The sequence below is a fragment of the Excalfactoria chinensis genome, chromosome 21 (assembly GCF_039878825.1).
Source record: "Excalfactoria chinensis isolate bCotChi1 chromosome 21, bCotChi1.hap2, whole genome shotgun sequence".
NCBI lineage: Eukaryota > Metazoa > Chordata > Aves > Galliformes > Phasianidae > Excalfactoria > Excalfactoria chinensis.
Window position 1 is genome coordinate 2,221,439 of NC_092845.1, and position 17,077 is coordinate 2,238,515.

At 60.4% G+C, this 17,077-nt stretch overlaps 2 protein-coding genes across 6 annotated transcripts; both read right to left on the minus strand.

The window, feature by feature from the left end:
- Positions 1–22: 22 nt before the first annotated feature.
- On the minus strand, positions 23–10,887 carry USP2 (ubiquitin specific peptidase 2). Of its 4 annotated transcripts, XM_072354792.1 has the most exons (14): positions 10,770–10,887; positions 9,624–9,698; positions 7,602–8,239; positions 3,071–3,121; positions 2,715–2,838; positions 2,502–2,613; positions 2,297–2,407; positions 2,145–2,209; positions 1,961–2,064; positions 1,800–1,880; positions 1,643–1,721; positions 1,435–1,542; positions 1,239–1,359; positions 23–1,155 (listed from the first exon to the last, which is right to left on the minus strand). In XM_072354792.1, exons 3-14 carry the CDS (start codon positions 8,196–8,198, stop codon positions 1,068–1,070), a joined length of 1,641 nt encoding a protein of 546 aa, XP_072210893.1. In that variant the 5' UTR covers positions 8,199–8,239; positions 9,624–9,698; positions 10,770–10,887; the 3' UTR covers positions 23–1,067. The 4 variants fall into 4 exon arrangements, 2 of the variants coding, with proteins under 2 accessions (XP_072210893.1, XP_072210892.1); XR_011905703.1 differs by lacking the exons at positions 7,602–8,239; positions 9,624–9,698; positions 10,770–10,887 and adding an exon at positions 4,609–4,937 and having other exon boundaries at positions 24–126; positions 929–1,155; XR_011905702.1 differs by lacking the exons at positions 7,602–8,239; positions 9,624–9,698; positions 10,770–10,887 and adding an exon at positions 4,609–4,934 and having other exon boundaries at positions 24–357; positions 971–1,155.
- Positions 10,888–11,931: 1,044 nt separating this feature from the next.
- On the minus strand, positions 11,932–16,133 carry THY1 (Thy-1 cell surface antigen). Of its 2 annotated transcripts, none has more exons than XM_072354793.1 (4): positions 16,009–16,133; positions 14,069–14,153; positions 13,650–13,985; positions 11,932–13,495 (listed from the first exon to the last, which is right to left on the minus strand). In XM_072354793.1, the coding sequence occupies exons 2-4, from the start codon at positions 14,103–14,105 to the stop codon at positions 13,383–13,385; spliced, it is 486 nt and encodes a 161-aa protein (XP_072210894.1). In that variant the 5' UTR covers positions 14,106–14,153; positions 16,009–16,133; the 3' UTR covers positions 11,932–13,382. The 2 variants fall into 2 exon arrangements, with proteins under 2 accessions (XP_072210894.1, XP_072210895.1); XM_072354794.1 differs by having other exon boundaries at positions 14,069–14,134; positions 16,009–16,096.
- Positions 16,134–17,077: the final 944 nt, after the last annotated feature.

Consider the following 17,077-nt stretch of genomic DNA (forward strand, 5'->3'; position numbering starts at 1 on the left):
AGCCAAGCACACAAACACAGCGCTCTGTTCCAGCTAAAATTTATTCCTACACGAGTCTCCCTTGTACGAGACACATCCTGCCCATCTTGCTTACACAGTAAACAAGCCACCTGCCGAGCTGCAGCACTACCCCAGCCCGAGACCCACCTCTACCACCCAGCCCTGCTGGGATGCCCCTGGGGGATGTGCTCGGGGCAGGGGGGCTCAGTCCATGCCCAAAGCAGGATGGGTGCTGGGTTGGACTGGGGCTGGGGTTGTCCTGGGTCAGTTGCATATCTCCCCCCACCCACCCCCATTGCACCTCAGGCAGGGCGGGATGGGGAGGAGAATAAATTAGAGAAAAGGCTAAAAAGGCCACTGGCGTTTGCTAGCTGGAGGATGGAGCAGTGGGGCTGGGTGAAGGGAGCATCTCTGGGCACCCCATAGGGCTCCTGGTGAACAGGGGAGGAAAGCCCCAGTACTGGAAAGGTGTTGCCCACCCCCCCACCCCCCATAGGACGGACATCCCTGTGCACCCCAAGGGCCTCCCGCGCCCCAAAATGGTTTAAGGCACCGTCGTATAAGGAGGTGGGTCAGCCCCCCCTCGTGTGAGTCCCTGGGCAGCCAGGAAGGATGGTCCAGGCTGAGAGAAGTCCATGATAAATAGAAAGAAAAATCCATGAAACATTGTCCTCCCTCTTGGCTGTGAGTCCGGGGCTGATTGGAAAGCAGATGGAGGTGGGATGGAGGCGACCAAAGAGCTGCAATCCTCACCAGGAGGTTTGGAAGAGCTGGGAGGAGACTCATGGATCCTCAGGGATGGCAAGAGTGATACGGAGATGCCAGAAGGGACCCAATTCTGGGTGTCCCCGAGGTCCTGGTGGGGGCAGGCAGCCCCATGCCCCTTGCTCAGTATTTTTATTACACACCAGAAAGAAGAAAGAAAAACCTACCCCAGGGTAAAAAGCAAACGCCAGCGGCCCGGAGGCACCAGGGCTGCCTGGGTTCTGCCCTCATTATGGGGCTTTCTGCTGTTCTTGGGGGGCTCAAATCCAGGTAGGAAGCTCCGAGGGGTGCCCAAGGGCTGGCTACATGCGTGAGGATGGGCTGGCCAGCTCATAGAAGAGCAGGTAGGCATCACTGCTGCGCACGTGGCTGGAGGACATCGGGGTGACGCTGCAGAGATACAAGGAGATGCATTATGAGCAATGAGGTGCCCACACGAGGTCTCCCTCCCCGTGCCACCTGCGCAGCCTCACCGGGAATCATTGAAGCTGTGCCACTCGCTGGAGATGGGGCTCTTGCAGTAGGCAGTGTAGTGTCCCCCCATGGTGGTGCCCGAGTGGTTGGAGACGGCGTAGAGGTTGTAAACAGCGTGGTCTGGGGGGACAGGGTGAGGATCAGCGATGCCCACACGTGAGCTCTGAGCTCTGCCCTCCCAGCCCCAGCACTTACTGCAGCTCTGCGAGGCAAACTCCCTCAGGTCCAGGTCCTTCAGTGGGAAGTTGACGAAGGTGGTGAGCTTGCTGGCTCGTATCCTGGCCTCTGAGAAGCGTTTCAGGTCTGGGGCCCACGTCAAGGAAATGGGGAGCAAAAGGGAACCTGCAAAGAGCTGCCACCCTGCACCAGCCCCGCCAACCCCATTGATTAGTACAAAGGATACGGAGCACCAGGATCTTGGGGAACTTCTGGATGCTGAATTTCTTCGTGCACCGCGTCCTGGCTTTACAGCGACAACACGTCTGCAGGCAGCGAGCAGTACGGTGAGAACCCATCCTGTACCCATGCAACTCCCTGTGCCCCCATCCCACACCCCATACCGGTTTCTCATCCCCATCCAGAACGTCCTCTTTGGTGAAGAGCCGCAGGCAGTCCATCAGGGTGACTTCCCCATAGCCTTTCTGTAGGAGGAGGGCACAGTCAGGGGCACAGAATATGGGGCACAATGTGTTGGGTGAGGGGACAGGGAAGAGCACCTCACCTTGGGGATGGGCAAGGAGAGGTCCCAGAAGGGGTCAAAGGCTGTGGAGCAGTAGCCGCACTCACTGCAGGTCAGCGAACTCTTCAGCTGCCCAACAAAGAGATCTGGGGGGCAAGGGGATGGAGAAGGGTGAGACTCCCAGCCCCAGCCCCCTGCCTGCCCCCTCCCCTTCCCATATGCTCACCACTGACACGGCTGTCCTCCCGCTCCTGGTACCTCCGCCACATCTGGCGGCTCTTCTCATCATCACTGTGAGACAGAAGGACAGAGCAATGCTGAGCAATGCTGAGATCTACAGACATCCAGCCCCCACCCCACTGCCCACCCCACACTTACGGGAGGTGGTCCAGGGTGTCAGCATTGGCCCGTGGCCGCACCAGCACACGGTTCACCTCGCTGTGCAGCCCATCCAGGAGGAAGCGCAGGAACTCCTGTGCATCCTGCTGGCTGTAAGGCAAAAGGACACGGCTGTGAGACACCCCTGGGGGCTCTGCATGCACCTCCAGCCCCACATTACCAGCCCCACACCGCCGGTCCCTACTTGTATCCAACAAAGCGTGGGGCGTATCTCTGGATCTGCGTCTTGAACTCGGAAGGGCTCACGCTGTCATTGGGGGATGAGGTCCAGAGCAGCTGGATCAGCTTTGCAAACTCTGCGTGCAGAGAGGAAGCTCAGTGATATGGGGAGGGGGGGGATGTGCCCCACGGCTGTCCCCATCCTGCCCCCCTTCACCCCCAATCCCACCCTGGATACCTGACATGAGCGCGGTGCGCATGCGGCTGTTGTTGTTGAGGTCCCGCAGGTACTGGTTCTGCAGGCAGTAATCCCGCAGCTCCTTGGTGTTGCTCAGGCACTGCAGGATGGAGTTCATGAAGCACTGGGGGAGGCAGAAAACCATGGCAACGTGAGGCGGATGGAGGGAGGTGGGTGGTGACAGGGGGGGCACCTTGGGGCGGGTGGGCAGGAGATGGGGACAGAGCAGGGGGGAGAGTGGGGAAGCATTTGTCCACCTGCACTACTGGGAGAGTGGATGCTGGGGTCCCTAATGTGCCCACAGAATGGCACTGTGTGGGCTGGGGCTGTGCCTACAGAAGGGGACGAGCACTCACCGTATTGCCGAGGTTCCGCAGCCCAGTCAGCCCCTGCACCACCTTGGAGCTCTGCAGAGAGAAGGAGCAGGGCTGTGACAGGCTGCTTGTGAGTAGCCTGTGGGGCCACCAGCACCCCTGTGGGGCAGCCCCACATGGGCATGCAGGGGCATTCTGGGTTCTCTTGGCACTGCCATGCGTAGGAGAAGCCTGAGGACCCATTGCTCACCCAGCTGCCTGGCCTGGGATGACTCCCAGGGCTCAAAGTCCTTCTTGCTGCCCTATGCCCTGCAGGCTAGACTGGCCACCCTCTGCCTCTCCCTACCAGCCCTATGCCCTGGGAAACCAGGGGTAGCCGTGCTCCATGCCTGCCCTATGGCTGAATGGGGTGTCCCGCTGCTGCCCATCCCTCCAGGACACCCCACACAAGTGCCACCCTCCAGAAGCATGGCTGCACTGTGGGATAAAGTCCAGAGAAGGTGTTGACAGGGTGAGCCTCCCGACCTGCACCCATTACAGCCACAACTCCCGGTCCTCCCCAAGGCGTGAGGAGGGGGAGGAGGAGGAGAGGAGGGGGCTCGTCAGCTCCAAAATAGCAGCAGCTGGTGCGCGTGTGGGAGGTGCTGAGCACCCAGCCCTGACAGCAGCCCAAAATAACCCAGATACAGTTACACGTGTGCCATAGCGATGGTGCAAGCATCACCCACCGCAGGGGCACAGCACCGACGGGCACCCAGATGCCCCATGCCGGGCACACGTGGCTCTGCCCGGCAGTTCTGCATGCAAACCAATGCCCGCAGCAGGGAGCTGGCCCAGCGGCCCCACAGCCCCCATCCCTTTCCATGGGGAAAGGATGCACAAGAACCCCCATGCCGTGGCCGTGGCCGCACCAAGGTCGTATTTCTCCCCCACGTTTTCCCTTCCCTGGGTGACTCAACTCCAGCTAATCCCCCTCGCCCGGCCGGGGCTTTATCTAGGACACGGCGCGGCTCACAGGCGGCGGAGCAGAGCTGGCTCACGCGGCAGCGGCGGTGGCTGGGGAGTCCCTGAGGCTGCACTGCGGGAGGGGGACAGGGGACAGAGAGCGAGGATGGGGACAGGATGCGGGCTGCCCCGCTCCACCCGCACACCAGCAAAGAGCTGGAGAAGCCCGACTTATTCAAGTGCCCAGACCCTGACCTCCACGGCCTCGCTGTGCCTGCGTTGGGGGTCCCCACCCCAGGTGCTGTTCCCACTTGTCCCGGTGACATGACGCTGTTATGGCCACCCCCTCCTCCCTGCCACGGGGGCATGGGATGGGGCCAAGGTCACGGCCGGGGCAGCGCTGGCCAAGGGACTCTGGTGCGCAGCCACGTGCTTTCACCTCCCTTCCTGCTCCCTGCCTGGGAGGTGCCGTCCCCCAACACCGGTGGCATCGATGTGCACCCAGTGCCAGGCACCCAATGGCAGCAATGTGCGCCCCGAGGGGCAGCGGGGGGCCCGGCACTCTCCAAAGCACACAGCAGGCTCCCCCTCCCCATCGCCCCCTCCTCAGCCACCATCCTCCGGGCTGCTCGTACCTTGGTCTTGTTGAGAACGAGCCCGACGAAAGTGGAGACCAGCAGGGAGCCCGGCATGGAGGTGCGGGGCCGAAGCTCCTTGTGAAGGTCGGGGAGCACGGGGGGCTCCTCGGGCAGCGTCACCGTGTACGAGTCCCGCATGGTGCCCCCCGCGAGCAAAGAGAAATGGCGAGGGGCCGAGGAAGGGTGGGCAGGAGGGTCTCCTCTCCTCGGGCCGGCCGAGGGCAAGAGTACGGGGTCAGGCCGGGCCGGAGAACCGCCGTGGCCGGGCGGTTGCGGTGCCGAAGCCGATGCCGGCTCTTTGGAGCTGACGGCACCTGAGCAGCTCTGACATCAAATGGGTGGAGAGGCAGCAGCAGGGCTCCGTGACGGCCAGCCCCCGCCGCACCGCGTGGTACAGCCAGCTCTGAGCCAGGGGGGCCCGCGAGGGGCGGCCGTGCCCGCTGCCCCTGCTGCGCTGGGGACGCGGCACCGCTGGGAGGACACACGCGATGTCCCCCGAGCTCCAGGGCTCCGTCTTGCCACCGGCACGGCATAATGTGGGGAGCACCACCGGCACGACCCCCCTCCCTCCCCGGGGCTCCTAGCGGATGGAAAGTTGCCCCCGAGCCGTGGAGCGGGGCTGTAGGGTATCCGAATGGGATGCGGAGCTCACGGGACAGTGTTAAGGGAGAGAGTGACGGGGAGAGAGGCAGGCAGGGAGAGGCACCCCTTTGCAGGGCGGGCTGGGGAGGGGGTTGCATTAGGACTAGGCTCAGAGGGTCGTTCTCAGACTGGTTTGTTTCACCAAGGCATGGAGCAGGGACCCCCCCCCAGTCACTCCCCTTCGAGCACTGGAGAAACTGAGGCACGGAGCAGGCAGTGCTCCAGCTCTGTCCCTGCAGCAAGGGCAGGTGAAAAGGCTGGCAGCAAGCCCAGCTCTCCATCCTGCATCCCCAACCTGCGTGCCCAAACTGCATCCTGGTCCTGCATCCCCATCCCTCATCCCACCACTTCACCCCTCTGACCATCCATGCCCTGACCACCTGCGCAGGGAAATTTCCACAGGCTGTTATGTAGCAGGCATGGAGTGAGGCTGCTTTGCCCCCTGCCAGCCCCCAGCACTCCCCCAGCCCACACTGGAGGTGCTTTTTGTACCCCCTGTGATGCAGCTGCAGCCTGCCCTGCCTGCGGTGCACAGCCACTGGAGGGGATGGTGGAGGTGGGAGGGGGAAAGGAGACTATTTTTGGCACCAGCAAAAATATCTGAGGAGGCATCTTGCAGCGTTATTCATCTGCAGGGCCAGCGCTTTTTGCATCACAAGAGGAGCCCTGTCGTAATCTGCACTCGTGTATATATATATATACACAGCCTGTGCTGTGTACACTGTACACACACAGGGACACGGCGTGCACAGAGGGGTGCACACCCCGCTGGGCTCAGACTGGGTGCCCCACAGTACGATCCCACCCACATGGGGCATGGCTGCAACTCAGGGCTGGGGCACAGCACCCTGCCCTGCAGCTCAGCACGTGGCTTGGGGTCAGGACTGAGCCTGCTGGGTACCCCAGGTTCGGTGTGGGTGCTGGTGCAGCATTCCCCAGGATGCTGGATGGCAGAAGGGGTGGCATCAGCCCTGTCTCATAACCAACCTCATTCCCCAGTGACTCTGGTTGCTCCTATAGCTGGAGAGGGATGCAGGCTCCTGGGGCAAGGCTGCAGCCAGGAAGTGAAGGAGCCAGCAACCCGTCCTAGTTGTCCCCTCGACAGCGGTGACCTTCTGCCATGAGCAGGCACTGCAATAGCAGGCAGGGCCGGGACTGGCCAAGGGCCAGAGCCATCAGCTGCTCAGGATGGGGCTGTGCTGAGCTGTCGGTGATTCTGGGGCTGGCTTTGGCCTCCTGACCCTATGTCCCCACAAGGCAGTTAATGGGGTGGCACAGCACTACTCCTTCCCTCCCTGGCACCACGACTGCTCTGTTTGCTGCAGCTGCACAAACCTCCCTGTGCTGACAAATGGAGGTGCCATGCTCCTCCATTCTGTGTGATGCCAAGGTGAGGGGATGGGAGCAGGCATGGGGACAGCCCCATTCATGCCCTGGCTGCAGTGCTGCCCCTGAGGCTGTGTAATGGGGCAGAACTGATGGTAGCAGTGGGTGCACATGTTTCCGGCACCTGGCGTGACTGCAGGCACCTGCAGTTTGTTTTATGACTGGTACGTTCGCTTCCCTGCTTGGGAATGGGGGGAAAAATGCATAGGAATGGAAAATAGCAGGTGTGCACATTAAAGGCCAAGGAAACCTCAGCTGGTGTCAGCGATCTGACTCCCTGCTTGCCTGCTGTCCCCCGGCACCTCCAGAGCTCTCCCATGGCACTTTTCCCAGGTGCGTGGGTACAGGGGGGGATGTGGGGCTTGAAGGGAAAGAGCCCCTCATCCTGCTCTTGGGGATGCACAAATGACACCCCCAGCCCTTATCCTCCCTGCTGGGTGCACAGCACTGGGATGGAGCTGTGGGTCAGGCACTAAGTTGAGGGGGACCGACCTCCACCATGGGGTGGACTGAGAGACAGCATGGGCAGAGCCTGACGGGATCTTGGAAGGGGACCCAAGTGGAAAATTACCAGCGCTGCTGTGAGCACCAGAGCTGGGCTGAGTGCACGAGAGCTGCTCCTGCCCTGGGCCATTGCTCTGGGGATGGCACAGCGCCTACTGGAGCCCTGAGTGCCTGTCATCAGGCATGATGCTGTGCCACCACGTGTGCCACTGTGCCACCATGGCTTATGCCATGCCACTGTGTGTGCTGCAGCACGGTGCAGCCAGCACCGCAGAGAAGTGTTCCCGTGTGCACCCGTTAGGTTGGCACTCACTGACAGAATGACACGAGCAGCATCCCTGCATGGCACCATCCCTGCACTGCACCGATCCCAAGCAGTCTCCCTCTGCCCCATGCAAGCCCACTTGGACCACGCGCCCTATTGGCATCACGTCACCGTCCCACCGCGTGCCACGTACCGTAGGGTCAGGGCCGTAAGCATCATCCCTTTCACAGAGCTGGCTGTCGGGGAGGTTGGAGGGCAGGCTGCAGTGGTTGCTCTTCTCCAGGTAGTCACGGACGTAGTCAGAGTGCGTGGCAGCCTGGTACAGGGCACTGGGGCTGGGTGCGTAGGCGCTATCCGAGGTGTGCAGCCCCGAAAACTCCTGGGCCAGGTCCGAGTGACTGATGGCTCTGCGACGGCTGAGAAGTGTGGAGGTGGACACGTAGCCAGAGGGGCTGCCGGGGGTCCCGGTGAAGGTGTAGCACGAGCCCCCGCTCAGCCCCCCGCCTGATGGCTGTGTGCGGATGTAAGCGGGGCTCAGGCGGATGCTGGAGTCGGGGTAGAGGGGCAGGCGGCCGCTGTCATAGCAGCTGGTTGGGGACAGTCTGCTGTGATGGTACCGAGGGGAGGGCAGGTAGCTGGATTTGAAGCCGATTTTGTCTCTGTCTGCATAGGCATAAGTGGAGCCGTAGGAGGTGTAGGAGCTGTAGCCACTGGGCATCTTGCTGTAGGTGTTCTCGGCATAGCGGGACGAGTCAACGTACCGTTTCAGTGTGGAGGAGAGCTGGGACATGCTGGAGGTTGGGGCTCAGAGGGCTTGGCTGGAGGCATCGGCTGCAAGAGAAGGGCCTGGGCTCAGCTGCATGGGCTATGACTGACACCAGACAGTGCCCACCCCAGGACCCCCACATGAAGACCCTGCGAGGGGTGAGCAGGAGGCTGCAGGGACACAGGGGACAGAGTGTCTACCTGACACCACCAAAGTAGGGCTGCACAGGGCATGGCAATGTGCACTCATGGTCAGCCGATGTCCCTGCCCCAGCCTTGGCACTGCTGCCAGTACTGCTGTTAGTACAGGAATCCTCATCATCCATCCCTGCTCCCTGCACGGTGCCTGGGGCCAAGCTGCAGCCACCACCCACCAGGAGGCATTGGGGACAGTGGGGACAAACAAGGGACACCGTGCTGCAGGATACAGCCTGTCTGCCTGCCATGCCAGTGCCCTGCCTGCCTGCCATCAATAATTCAGCAGTGCAGGTGACCGCTGTGTCCCTGTCACCAGGCACAGCCAGCCTGCAGGGCAGCGTGACAGCCAAGCACTGGGTCCCATGGGGAGTGCTGGCTTCTCTCACACGGTGACCCATGCACAGGACAGGAGGGGGAAGGAGGCACCCGGAGCAAAGAAGAAACCAGCACGGAGTCAAAGACAGGGCAGCAAGAAACCTCCCCAGCTTCGAGCAAACAGGGAGGACAGCTCTATTCTGTGCTGATGCAGGTCTCCTACCTGTCCCAGGGCTGTGCAGCCTCACGTCCCTTCCCTGTCCGGACAGTGGCTCGTGTGGCTCTGAGAGTCCCTTGTCACCCAGGAGATGACCCCAGCTCAGAGGTTTTTCCCAGCCCTGTTGGGGCGGGCACTGGCCCCACTCCAAGGCAGCGTGGAGGTGATGGGATGGAGGCTGGCTCCATGCAGGGCGCAGCTTGGCATGGGGATGGTCACCGAGTGGGATCACCATGGGATCCTCCCTCCTCAGCCCTGGGCTGTGTCCTGGCTGCTATTGCTGAGGGAGCAGCAAGAGGAAACTATTTACAAGCGAGAGCAAGCCAGAGCGCACAGACCTGTTTGGGAACTGAGGCCGAGGGGTGAATAATCCCCTTGCAGGCAAACAAGCCACCAACACCCGGCTCTCCCTGGCCCATCCGTGCCAGCACTGGGAGGGCCCTGGAGCTGCTCTACCAGCCAGGATCCAGTGCATACTGTGGGGTTTTGCTGGGGGATGTGGGACCCAGCCAAGGACCAGTATTCCCATGGGCACTGGGATGAGGGTGCTGGAGCCCTGTGGCTCCAACAGGGGCTTTCAGTCCATGGGATTAATCCCTAGAGGACACTGTCTGCCCTGGGGGTGTGGGGAGCTGATGTGCAGGGATGTGGGGTTCAGGAGAGGATCTTGCCCTGGACATAGCGGTGAACCCACTGGCATCATGGGAGGAGAGGTCTTACCATGTAGGGCTGCTGTGTCTGCTAGGATGATCTGCACCGTGCTGTCCCCATGTCATATCGCTGTGGACCCCAGGGCTGTGGGAGAGCGGAGCGTGCCATGAGCCCGAGGAGCTGAGGGGGTGTGAGAAAACCCCGGTTCCTCCCATCGCTTCCTGACCTGCCTGGCCCCTCCCTGCCCAATAATAATACTGAGCCTTTCTGATGCAAAGCAAAGCCCTGGGGCTGGCATGGCTGAGTCAGGCCTCCTGCACCCTCATCATCCTCCCTGGGGAAACTGAGGCACGGGAATGTCCGGTCTGTGGCCATGTGGCCATGAGCACCATAGGGATGCTCGTGTTGGGGGAGCACATTCTGCTCCAACCAGCATTCTCAATAGAATCCCCATGGCTCTCCTAGGCACTGAGGGAAGCTGACATTTGCACTGGTGGCCCTGGTGGCAGCTTTCCCCCCCTTGGTGGCTGCAGAGCCCCAGGGTGAGCTCAGCTTACACAGCCCTGGCTCCAGCCGAGGTGTTACGGCTCAGCTGCTTCTCACTTACGCAGGCTGTGAGCCCTGTCCCTGTGCCCTGAGACACAATGTCCCAGCCTGGAGGTTACTGCAGAGCTCCCAGCATGCTGCCACAGAGGAGGCGATGGGGGGGATCCCACGTGGAGCACGCTGCCCATTGCAGGCTGGTTTAGGGCTGAGGGTGCTGGGAGGGAAGCGAGGTGGGGGAGCTTTCCTCATGCAGTCACAGCCTGAGAATGCTCCCAGCTCAGCACACGCGTGCAGGCCTGGCGTCACTGTGCTGACACATCCCCACCTGGCTGCTCAGTGCTCCAGGGCCATCCCAAGGCAGCAAAAACCCAAACCCACAGTGGAAACCTGATGGAGGGCCCAAGGTTACTGCTTTGAGGTCTGCAGGTGGAAAAACAAAACAGGGAGCCTGGGGGGAAATACATGGGACATGGCTGTGCCCACCCAGGGGCCGGGTGCCAGGCATGGTGCTGGGCTGTCCCATATGAACACCCTCTACAGAGATAGAAAAACACCTTCCCCATGGGTTCACCCCTAACAAAGGGAAAAGAGGGCAGAGTGAAGGGTCCCACTGGCATCCCGCAGCCCCCTCCCCAGCGCTGGTATCCCCCCTGTGCTCCCTGCACTCACCAGTGGGTGCGCGCTCAGGAGCGCGAGGTTGGCACGGTGTGGGGTGAAGGGCGGCTCATGGGGCTGCCTTGTTTCAGTCCTCCCTCCTCGGGGTGCTTCCAGGGGCTGGAGGAGAGCAGGGATGTGTTGGGGAGTTGTGGCAGGGTCTGATCACCCCCGGGGTTCAGTTGGGAATGGTCCGGAGGGGCCGTGCCGGAGGGTTTGCAGGGCAGTGTAAAAACCACACAGCAGAAATTCAGGGCTCAGGTTACCAGCTAGATAAATATAGAGTCTTTATCTGACCTCGCGGGGCGCCGAAATGCTCCTCTCGCATTCCAGCTTCAGGGAGGCTTAAAGGGGACGTGAGCTCAAGGTGGCCCACGGGAAGATGGTAAGGCTGGGGATGGGAAGGGGGGTTGTGGGGGTGAAGGGTGAGTGAGGGGATAGGGAAGGAGATGGGGGTCCAGGAGGGAACGGATGGATAAGGAGTAAGTGGGGAGAGGGGAGGTGGTCTTGGGTTTTGTGTCCCAGGGAGAAGAGCACTGTGGGAGGGGGCTGGGAGCAGCCACCCTTGTGGCCCCACAGTGACACAGAGGGACATCAGGGCACAATCCTGGGTGCCTCTCCCTGACGCCTGACCCACCCGGTGAGCCGGCACCGCTGTGGCTGTGACTCAGCCAGCACCTGCTGACGATAATTAGGCGGGATGCAATTATGGTGGCATCTTCCTCCCTGCTGCCCAGCTCCAGCCCCAAAACAGGGAGGGCCACGCGTCTGCGCCTGGGTGTGACTCCCAGAGGCTTCTATGGGGTCACACAGAGGGGTAAGTGCACCCCATGGCACACATCCCATGGCTATAGGATGCGTCGTGTGCCCAGCCCCACTCCCACGCTGTCCCTACCCACCAGGGCTGCCTCCACAGGTGGAGATGGGGTGCCAAGGGAGCCTGTGCCCATGTGCCCAGGGATACCTGCTGGTACCTACCCTGCGCCGCCCCTCTCCCCATACCGCAGGTGGCCCCAACCCTGAGCTCACAATGAGCTAAGCAGGGTTCTCTGGTAGGGTTCTCCGGTACGGAATGGAGTCGTAGATGGGTACAGGAGGGGGGTCACCCCCCAGTAGGGCAAACCATACCCCCCCATCCCCTTCACAGCCCCTCACTGCACACACAGGTGGCCACATCTCCAACACACAACCTAAGGTTTTATTGTGCAGACAGAGGAAAACTCCCGGAGGACAGGTGTATTGTTGTTACTGTTGGTGTTGCTTTTCATAAGGTTGGCTTTTCTTTCTTTTTCTCTTTTTCTTTTTTTTTTTTCTTTTTTTTTTCTTTTTTTTTCTTTTTTTTTTCTCCATATTTTTCTTTTTTTTTTTTTTCTCCTTGAACAGAATCTCTTTGACGACAAGCTGTGGAAACAACTACAAATGGTCACCAAAAAAATGAGACTTGGGAGACGTGTCCGCGTGGTCGGCTGGGCTCTGCCCTGCCCCTGGCCACGCACAGCCTGGGCAGCACTAAGACAGCAAGCAAGCGGGCAGGGCCGGGTAGGAACAGGCATTGGGGTGAGAGGCATTGGGGGTGGAAGGCAGATTTTGGTGGCCGGAGAAAAGCAAGGAGTGGGGACCAGCTGCTGGGAATTGCTCTCAGCTGTCAGGCACTGCACGTGGAGATCAGTGTGGGGTTCACTCCAAGGAGCTGATGTTCTTGTCAACATCTCCTCCTACCCCGTGTCCTTTACTGGGAGAGCTCTTTGCTCAATCTGGGTCTGCTGGCTCCTGGGGTCCCGTGGCACATGGGGACAAGCTGGGGCTGTGCTCGGGGTCCCTCTCCCCACTCTTGCTGACCACTGGGAAACATCTTAGCTTGATCAAGGATGGCCTTAGCTACCTTTTTCTACCCCTAAATAGAGACAGGGAGATGCTGAAAGGGAACAGGGAGGTGGAAGGGGGCACACGGGCTCCTCCCAGCGGTCTGATGGGGCTGGAGGACAGGGATATGTGCCATGGGGAAGGATGGGGAGCTCAGATGTTCCCCAGATGTTCCCCAAATGAAGCCGAGGGGTGCTGCGGAGGAGCCCCCTCCCCAACCAGGCTCACTCCCCTGGGGGCACGGGGCTGTGGCTAGCTCAGAGAGGCTCCGCAGGCCTCGCTGTGGGGCTGGCAGCACTGCTCTCGTCACAGCTACGGGCTGGTCCCCCCCCCCTGCCCAGCTCCAGCTTGGCTGCAATGGACGGAAGTCACTGGGTCACCTGGTGCTGCAGCCACAGCGCTGGGACCCATCCCCATGCTCTCCCATTACTTCTCTTACCTGCTCATCCAGCTGTCTTTCCCCAGGCCAAACAGAACCCCAAAAGCTAAGGGGTGGGAGAAGCACAGATCCCCCAGCACCAGCCTGAGCGCGGGGAGGGCACGATGGGAGCAGCGATGCTGCCTAGCAGAGCCACCATGCAGCAGAGCAGGGCGTGATGGCAGGGCTGAGCACAGGACGGTGGTTAGCATTAGATACACGGCTATATAGAGATAACATAGAGAGAGGTTTCGTGTGTTCCAAATCTTCTCTTTCCAAGGGCTGCGCTCTGGCAGGGGAGGCGGGTTGGCTGGGATGCTCCATAGGGGTGCAGGGGGCTTTTCCTTTCACAGGGACACGAAGTCCACAGCTTGCAGGAGAGGCAGGGAGAGGAGGAGCAGCAGGAGCCACGAAGTGTTCTGGATCAAGAGGCTGAAGCCGGCGCACTTCTCCAGTTTATCTGTGAGGATGGGGAGCGAGGTGGGAGAGAGAAATGAGATCTCACAGGAATAAGGTGAGGGTTGAGTGCTATGGGGTGCTGGGACCCTGCTGCTCGCCTCGTCTTTTTGCCATACAATGCAGCCAGCCCCACCCTGCCCCACTGCCCATTTCACCTTTGATGACAGTGATGTTCTTTATCTGGTTGCCAGTGTAGTCGTTGGTAGCCTTCAGCTCACACATGTAGACCCCCTCATCGCTGGTGGTGAAGCTGTGCAGGTAGAGGCACACCAGGTTCTTGTGCATGGTGACGTTGGCTCGGTTCCGGTAGATGTTCTCAGAGACGTTGATGGTGCTTTGGATGATGTGCTTCCTGTTGTCCTTGGTGAGGCTGAACTCGTAGGTCAGGGGGTTGCTGGTCTTGTTCTCATAGCGGCAGTCCACACGCAGGCTCTGGCCCAGCAGGCAGGCGCTCAGGTCCCGGATCATCTGGCAGTGTGCAGCCTGCAGCACTGGGACAGGTAAACAGAAAGGGGAGAGGTGAGTGATGGGGACATCCGAGCAGCCCCCCCAGTCCCACCCCATAGAGCCTTACCTGTCAGGATGACAGCAATGCTGACGGTGGGGTTCATCTTTTCGAGGACGAGATGCCCAGAGGTTGCTGCCAGAGAGAAATGAGCCTGGGTGGGGGGAGAGATACGGTGAGCCAAGCAGTGCTGTGGCACACAGCTGTGCTGTGCTGATGTGGGCACGCACAGTGTGGGCTGGACGATGCTGCATCTTGTACCTTAGGGATGCCAGACACACTCTTTTCTCTACATACATCCCCATACCAGGCATGAAGCACAACACAGACCCTCATGCATTGCCCGCCCTGAGCCTGTGCTGGGCTGGGTGTCTGCTTGAGGACCGGGCAGGAGAATGGATGCTCCTGGTGCCTGCGCAGCTCGGTGCCAGGTGAGGGATCCAGACTGCCCCCTCCCCCCCTTCCCAGCGGGTGAGCTCAGCAGAGATGACTCATTGCGATGCAGTGAGGGAAAGGGGCCAAGAGCAGCAGGAAGGAGGGACACGGCAGCCGGACACAGAGCTGAGATGCTGAAGGATGGCACCCAGTCTCCAGGGGCTGAGCCTGGCTGCTGGTTGGAAGGGTTTTGATGTCCTGTTGGGTTCCTATCCCTGCAATTCAGCCTTCTGCGGGCTGCTTGTGGTTTGCGTGGGTTTGGAGCTAAACCCCAGCCTTGCTGATGATCTGATCCAACCAAGAGGAATCAATTAAAGGTTTGCAACCCAGCCAAGCAATTGCATGGGAAATCCAGCCACAGACATGCAAAGCACAGGGTAGGAGTGGGGGAGCAGCAGAGAAGAAATGGAGCTGAAGGCTGCTCTGCAGAGGGGACAGGGGGACGTCCAAGAAGGGTACTGAATTGGCACCCATTGGATCCCAGTCTAGCAGAGGGGAGAGAAGAGCCCAGCCTGAACCTGGCAAAGCATCCAGGGAAGAGCCAGGAACTGCCCGTACCTCAGCCAGCTGGACCTTTCTTTTTAGCATATTTTGGGTCTTTCATATAACATTCAAAGAGGAAATACCAAAACCATTCACTCACTCCTCAAGGTCTCTATTGCACAACCTCAAACCCCAGTGAAGCACAAAAATTCCCTTCTCTTTGGTATTGATCATCAAGAGGTTATAAAAGGAGATGGAGGCACAACAGAGGAGACTGAGCCTCCTTCACATTCCTCTTGCCCTTTGCTTTGCTGTTCCCCAGCTCTGACTTGCTCCTCCTTGAACATCTTGGGACACTACCTAGGTCACAGCCACATCAGTTCAGATGTGCTCCCAGAGGGGATGACCCCCTCCCATTGATGCACAAAAGCACTCTGATTTTCTCAGCTTCCTATCCCTCAGCTTTTTGGTCCCTTGTAGCCTGCAGCAGGAGCAGAGCCAGGTATCACCCTGTCCTGCGTGCCCCCAGGGGCTGTGCAAGGGGACAGGACTCACAAGGGCACGGGCATCCGAGGGACTCCATCCATCCCTGCAGTGCGAAGCTTTGCACCGTGCTCTGTACCACAGTGCACCTCCGTGCCCACCGCCGTGCCAAGCAGGGGGTCACCGGCGGGGGATGGCACATGTCAGGACATCAAGGGTGTGAGACACTGAGAGTGGGCAGCAAAAGAGGGTGCGCGGGGGTCTGCGGGGATCTGCGTGCGTCCGTGCAAGGAGCAGAGCGCGGGCATCCGCCCTTGCAGGGATGAAGGTGGATGCGTGTGCGCGCGGGCGCGCCCGTGGAGCAGCGCCGCAATCCCGACCCTCGAGAAATAAAGGGGAAGAGGGAACATAATGCGAAAAATCGAGAGCATCTCCGTCCATCACCGCCACCCCCCCAGCTCCAAAACCCCCTCCCCACTCGGTGCGCGCTGCAAAGCATCACCGTGGCACACCCGAGGACCCCCAGCCCGGGGTGATGGACGTCTCCCCTCGGCTCCCCTCTCTGCCCGGGGGCTGCATCCCCCGCGGTGTCCCGGTGCTCTGCCTACCTGCGGCGCGGTGCCGCCCGCCGCTGCCCGCTGCTCCCGGCGCTGCCGCCCGCTGCTGCCCGAGGCTCCCGGCGGGGTGTGGGCGGCGCGGAGCTCCCGCAGTTTGGGAAGGGCCGTTCGGGCGGTCCCAGCAAATCAAGACCGGGAAGCGTCACGCAGGCTCAGCCCCCAGCCCTGCGGTGCTTGAAGGGGGGCTGCTTCTGCAGCTTTGCCTCTGCCCCGCCCCGACCCCGGGCCTGGGTATTGTGGGGTGCTGGAAGGCCAAGGGAGCCTCGAGGCAGCCCCTCAGCATGGTTAAGTATGGGTAGGGGGGTCTTGTTTGGCACCCCCTGCAGACCACCACCGCCCTTCTCCATCTTTGTGCAGGCTGGAAGGGGTGCTGGATCCCCATTGCCATGGGAACGTGGCATTTTGCATGCCAGCCCGCAGCCTTCCCTGGAAATGCGGGGTTTTTTTTGATGTAAAGGAGGGTGGTATGGATGTGGGAAGAAGAGCTTGGGCTTAGCTCTGCTGGGGAAGGGAAGGGATTCCCATTCCCCAGACGCATAGAAGTCAGAGTCCTCACCAGTGCAGCCTGCACTAATTCAAGAACCCAATGCTTGCCTTTGTTCAGGAGGTGGTAGTAGGACCAGTGGGGACACTGCACTGTGATGCCACAGGCCACAAGCCTTCTTGGTTTAGCCCCGGGGTTGGTGGCAGAAAGGACACAACCAAGAACCATTCCCTTCTGTCTCCCAGCATTACAATGGGAAGGGTCTAAGCAGAACTGCTTCTGCACAGGCAAAATATCTTTGAAGCCTGAAGGCAACCAGGCAAAAGACATCTCCCCTGTTCTTGGGCAAAGAGATCGCAGCACCAGGGAGCTGCTTGCCCTCAAGTTTGGATCCTAAGGCTTCCATGGAAGGAGCACAGACATGCAGGGGTCTTGCTTGCTCCTCACCTCCTCCCATCCCTGGCTGGGCTCTGCAAAAAAGGCTGGCTTGGTGAAAGATGATATGGAAAGGCATATTCTGCTCCAGCAAAACCTGAGCCCAGGTGACATTCAAATGCTGAGGTTTTGCAAACTGGC

Bases quoted from the DNA above. Each gene is read 5' to 3' on its own strand.
- USP2 (XM_072354792.1), bottom strand. From the start codon at position 8,198: ATGTCCCAGCTCTCCTCCACACTGAAACGGTACGTTGACTCGTCCCGC. The intron at 2,210-2,296 runs GTAAGTGTGGGG...TCTGTCTCACAG, and splicing joins GACACCCTGGACCACCTCCC to TGATGATGAGAAGAGCCGCC. The intron at 1,360-1,434 runs GTAAGTGCTGGG...CTGTCCCCCCAG, and splicing joins GTTTGCCTCGCAGAGCTGCA to ACCACGCTGTTTACAACCTC.
- THY1 (XM_072354793.1), bottom strand. From the start codon at position 14,105: ATGAACCCCACCGTCAGCATTGCTGTCATCCTGACAG. The intron at 13,986-14,068 runs GTAAGGCTCTAT...TACCTGTCCCAG, and splicing joins CATTGCTGTCATCCTGACAG to TGCTGCAGGCTGCACACTGC. The intron at 13,496-13,649 runs GTGAAATGGGCA...CCATCCTCACAG, and splicing joins GAACATCACTGTCATCAAAG to ATAAACTGGAGAAGTGCGCC.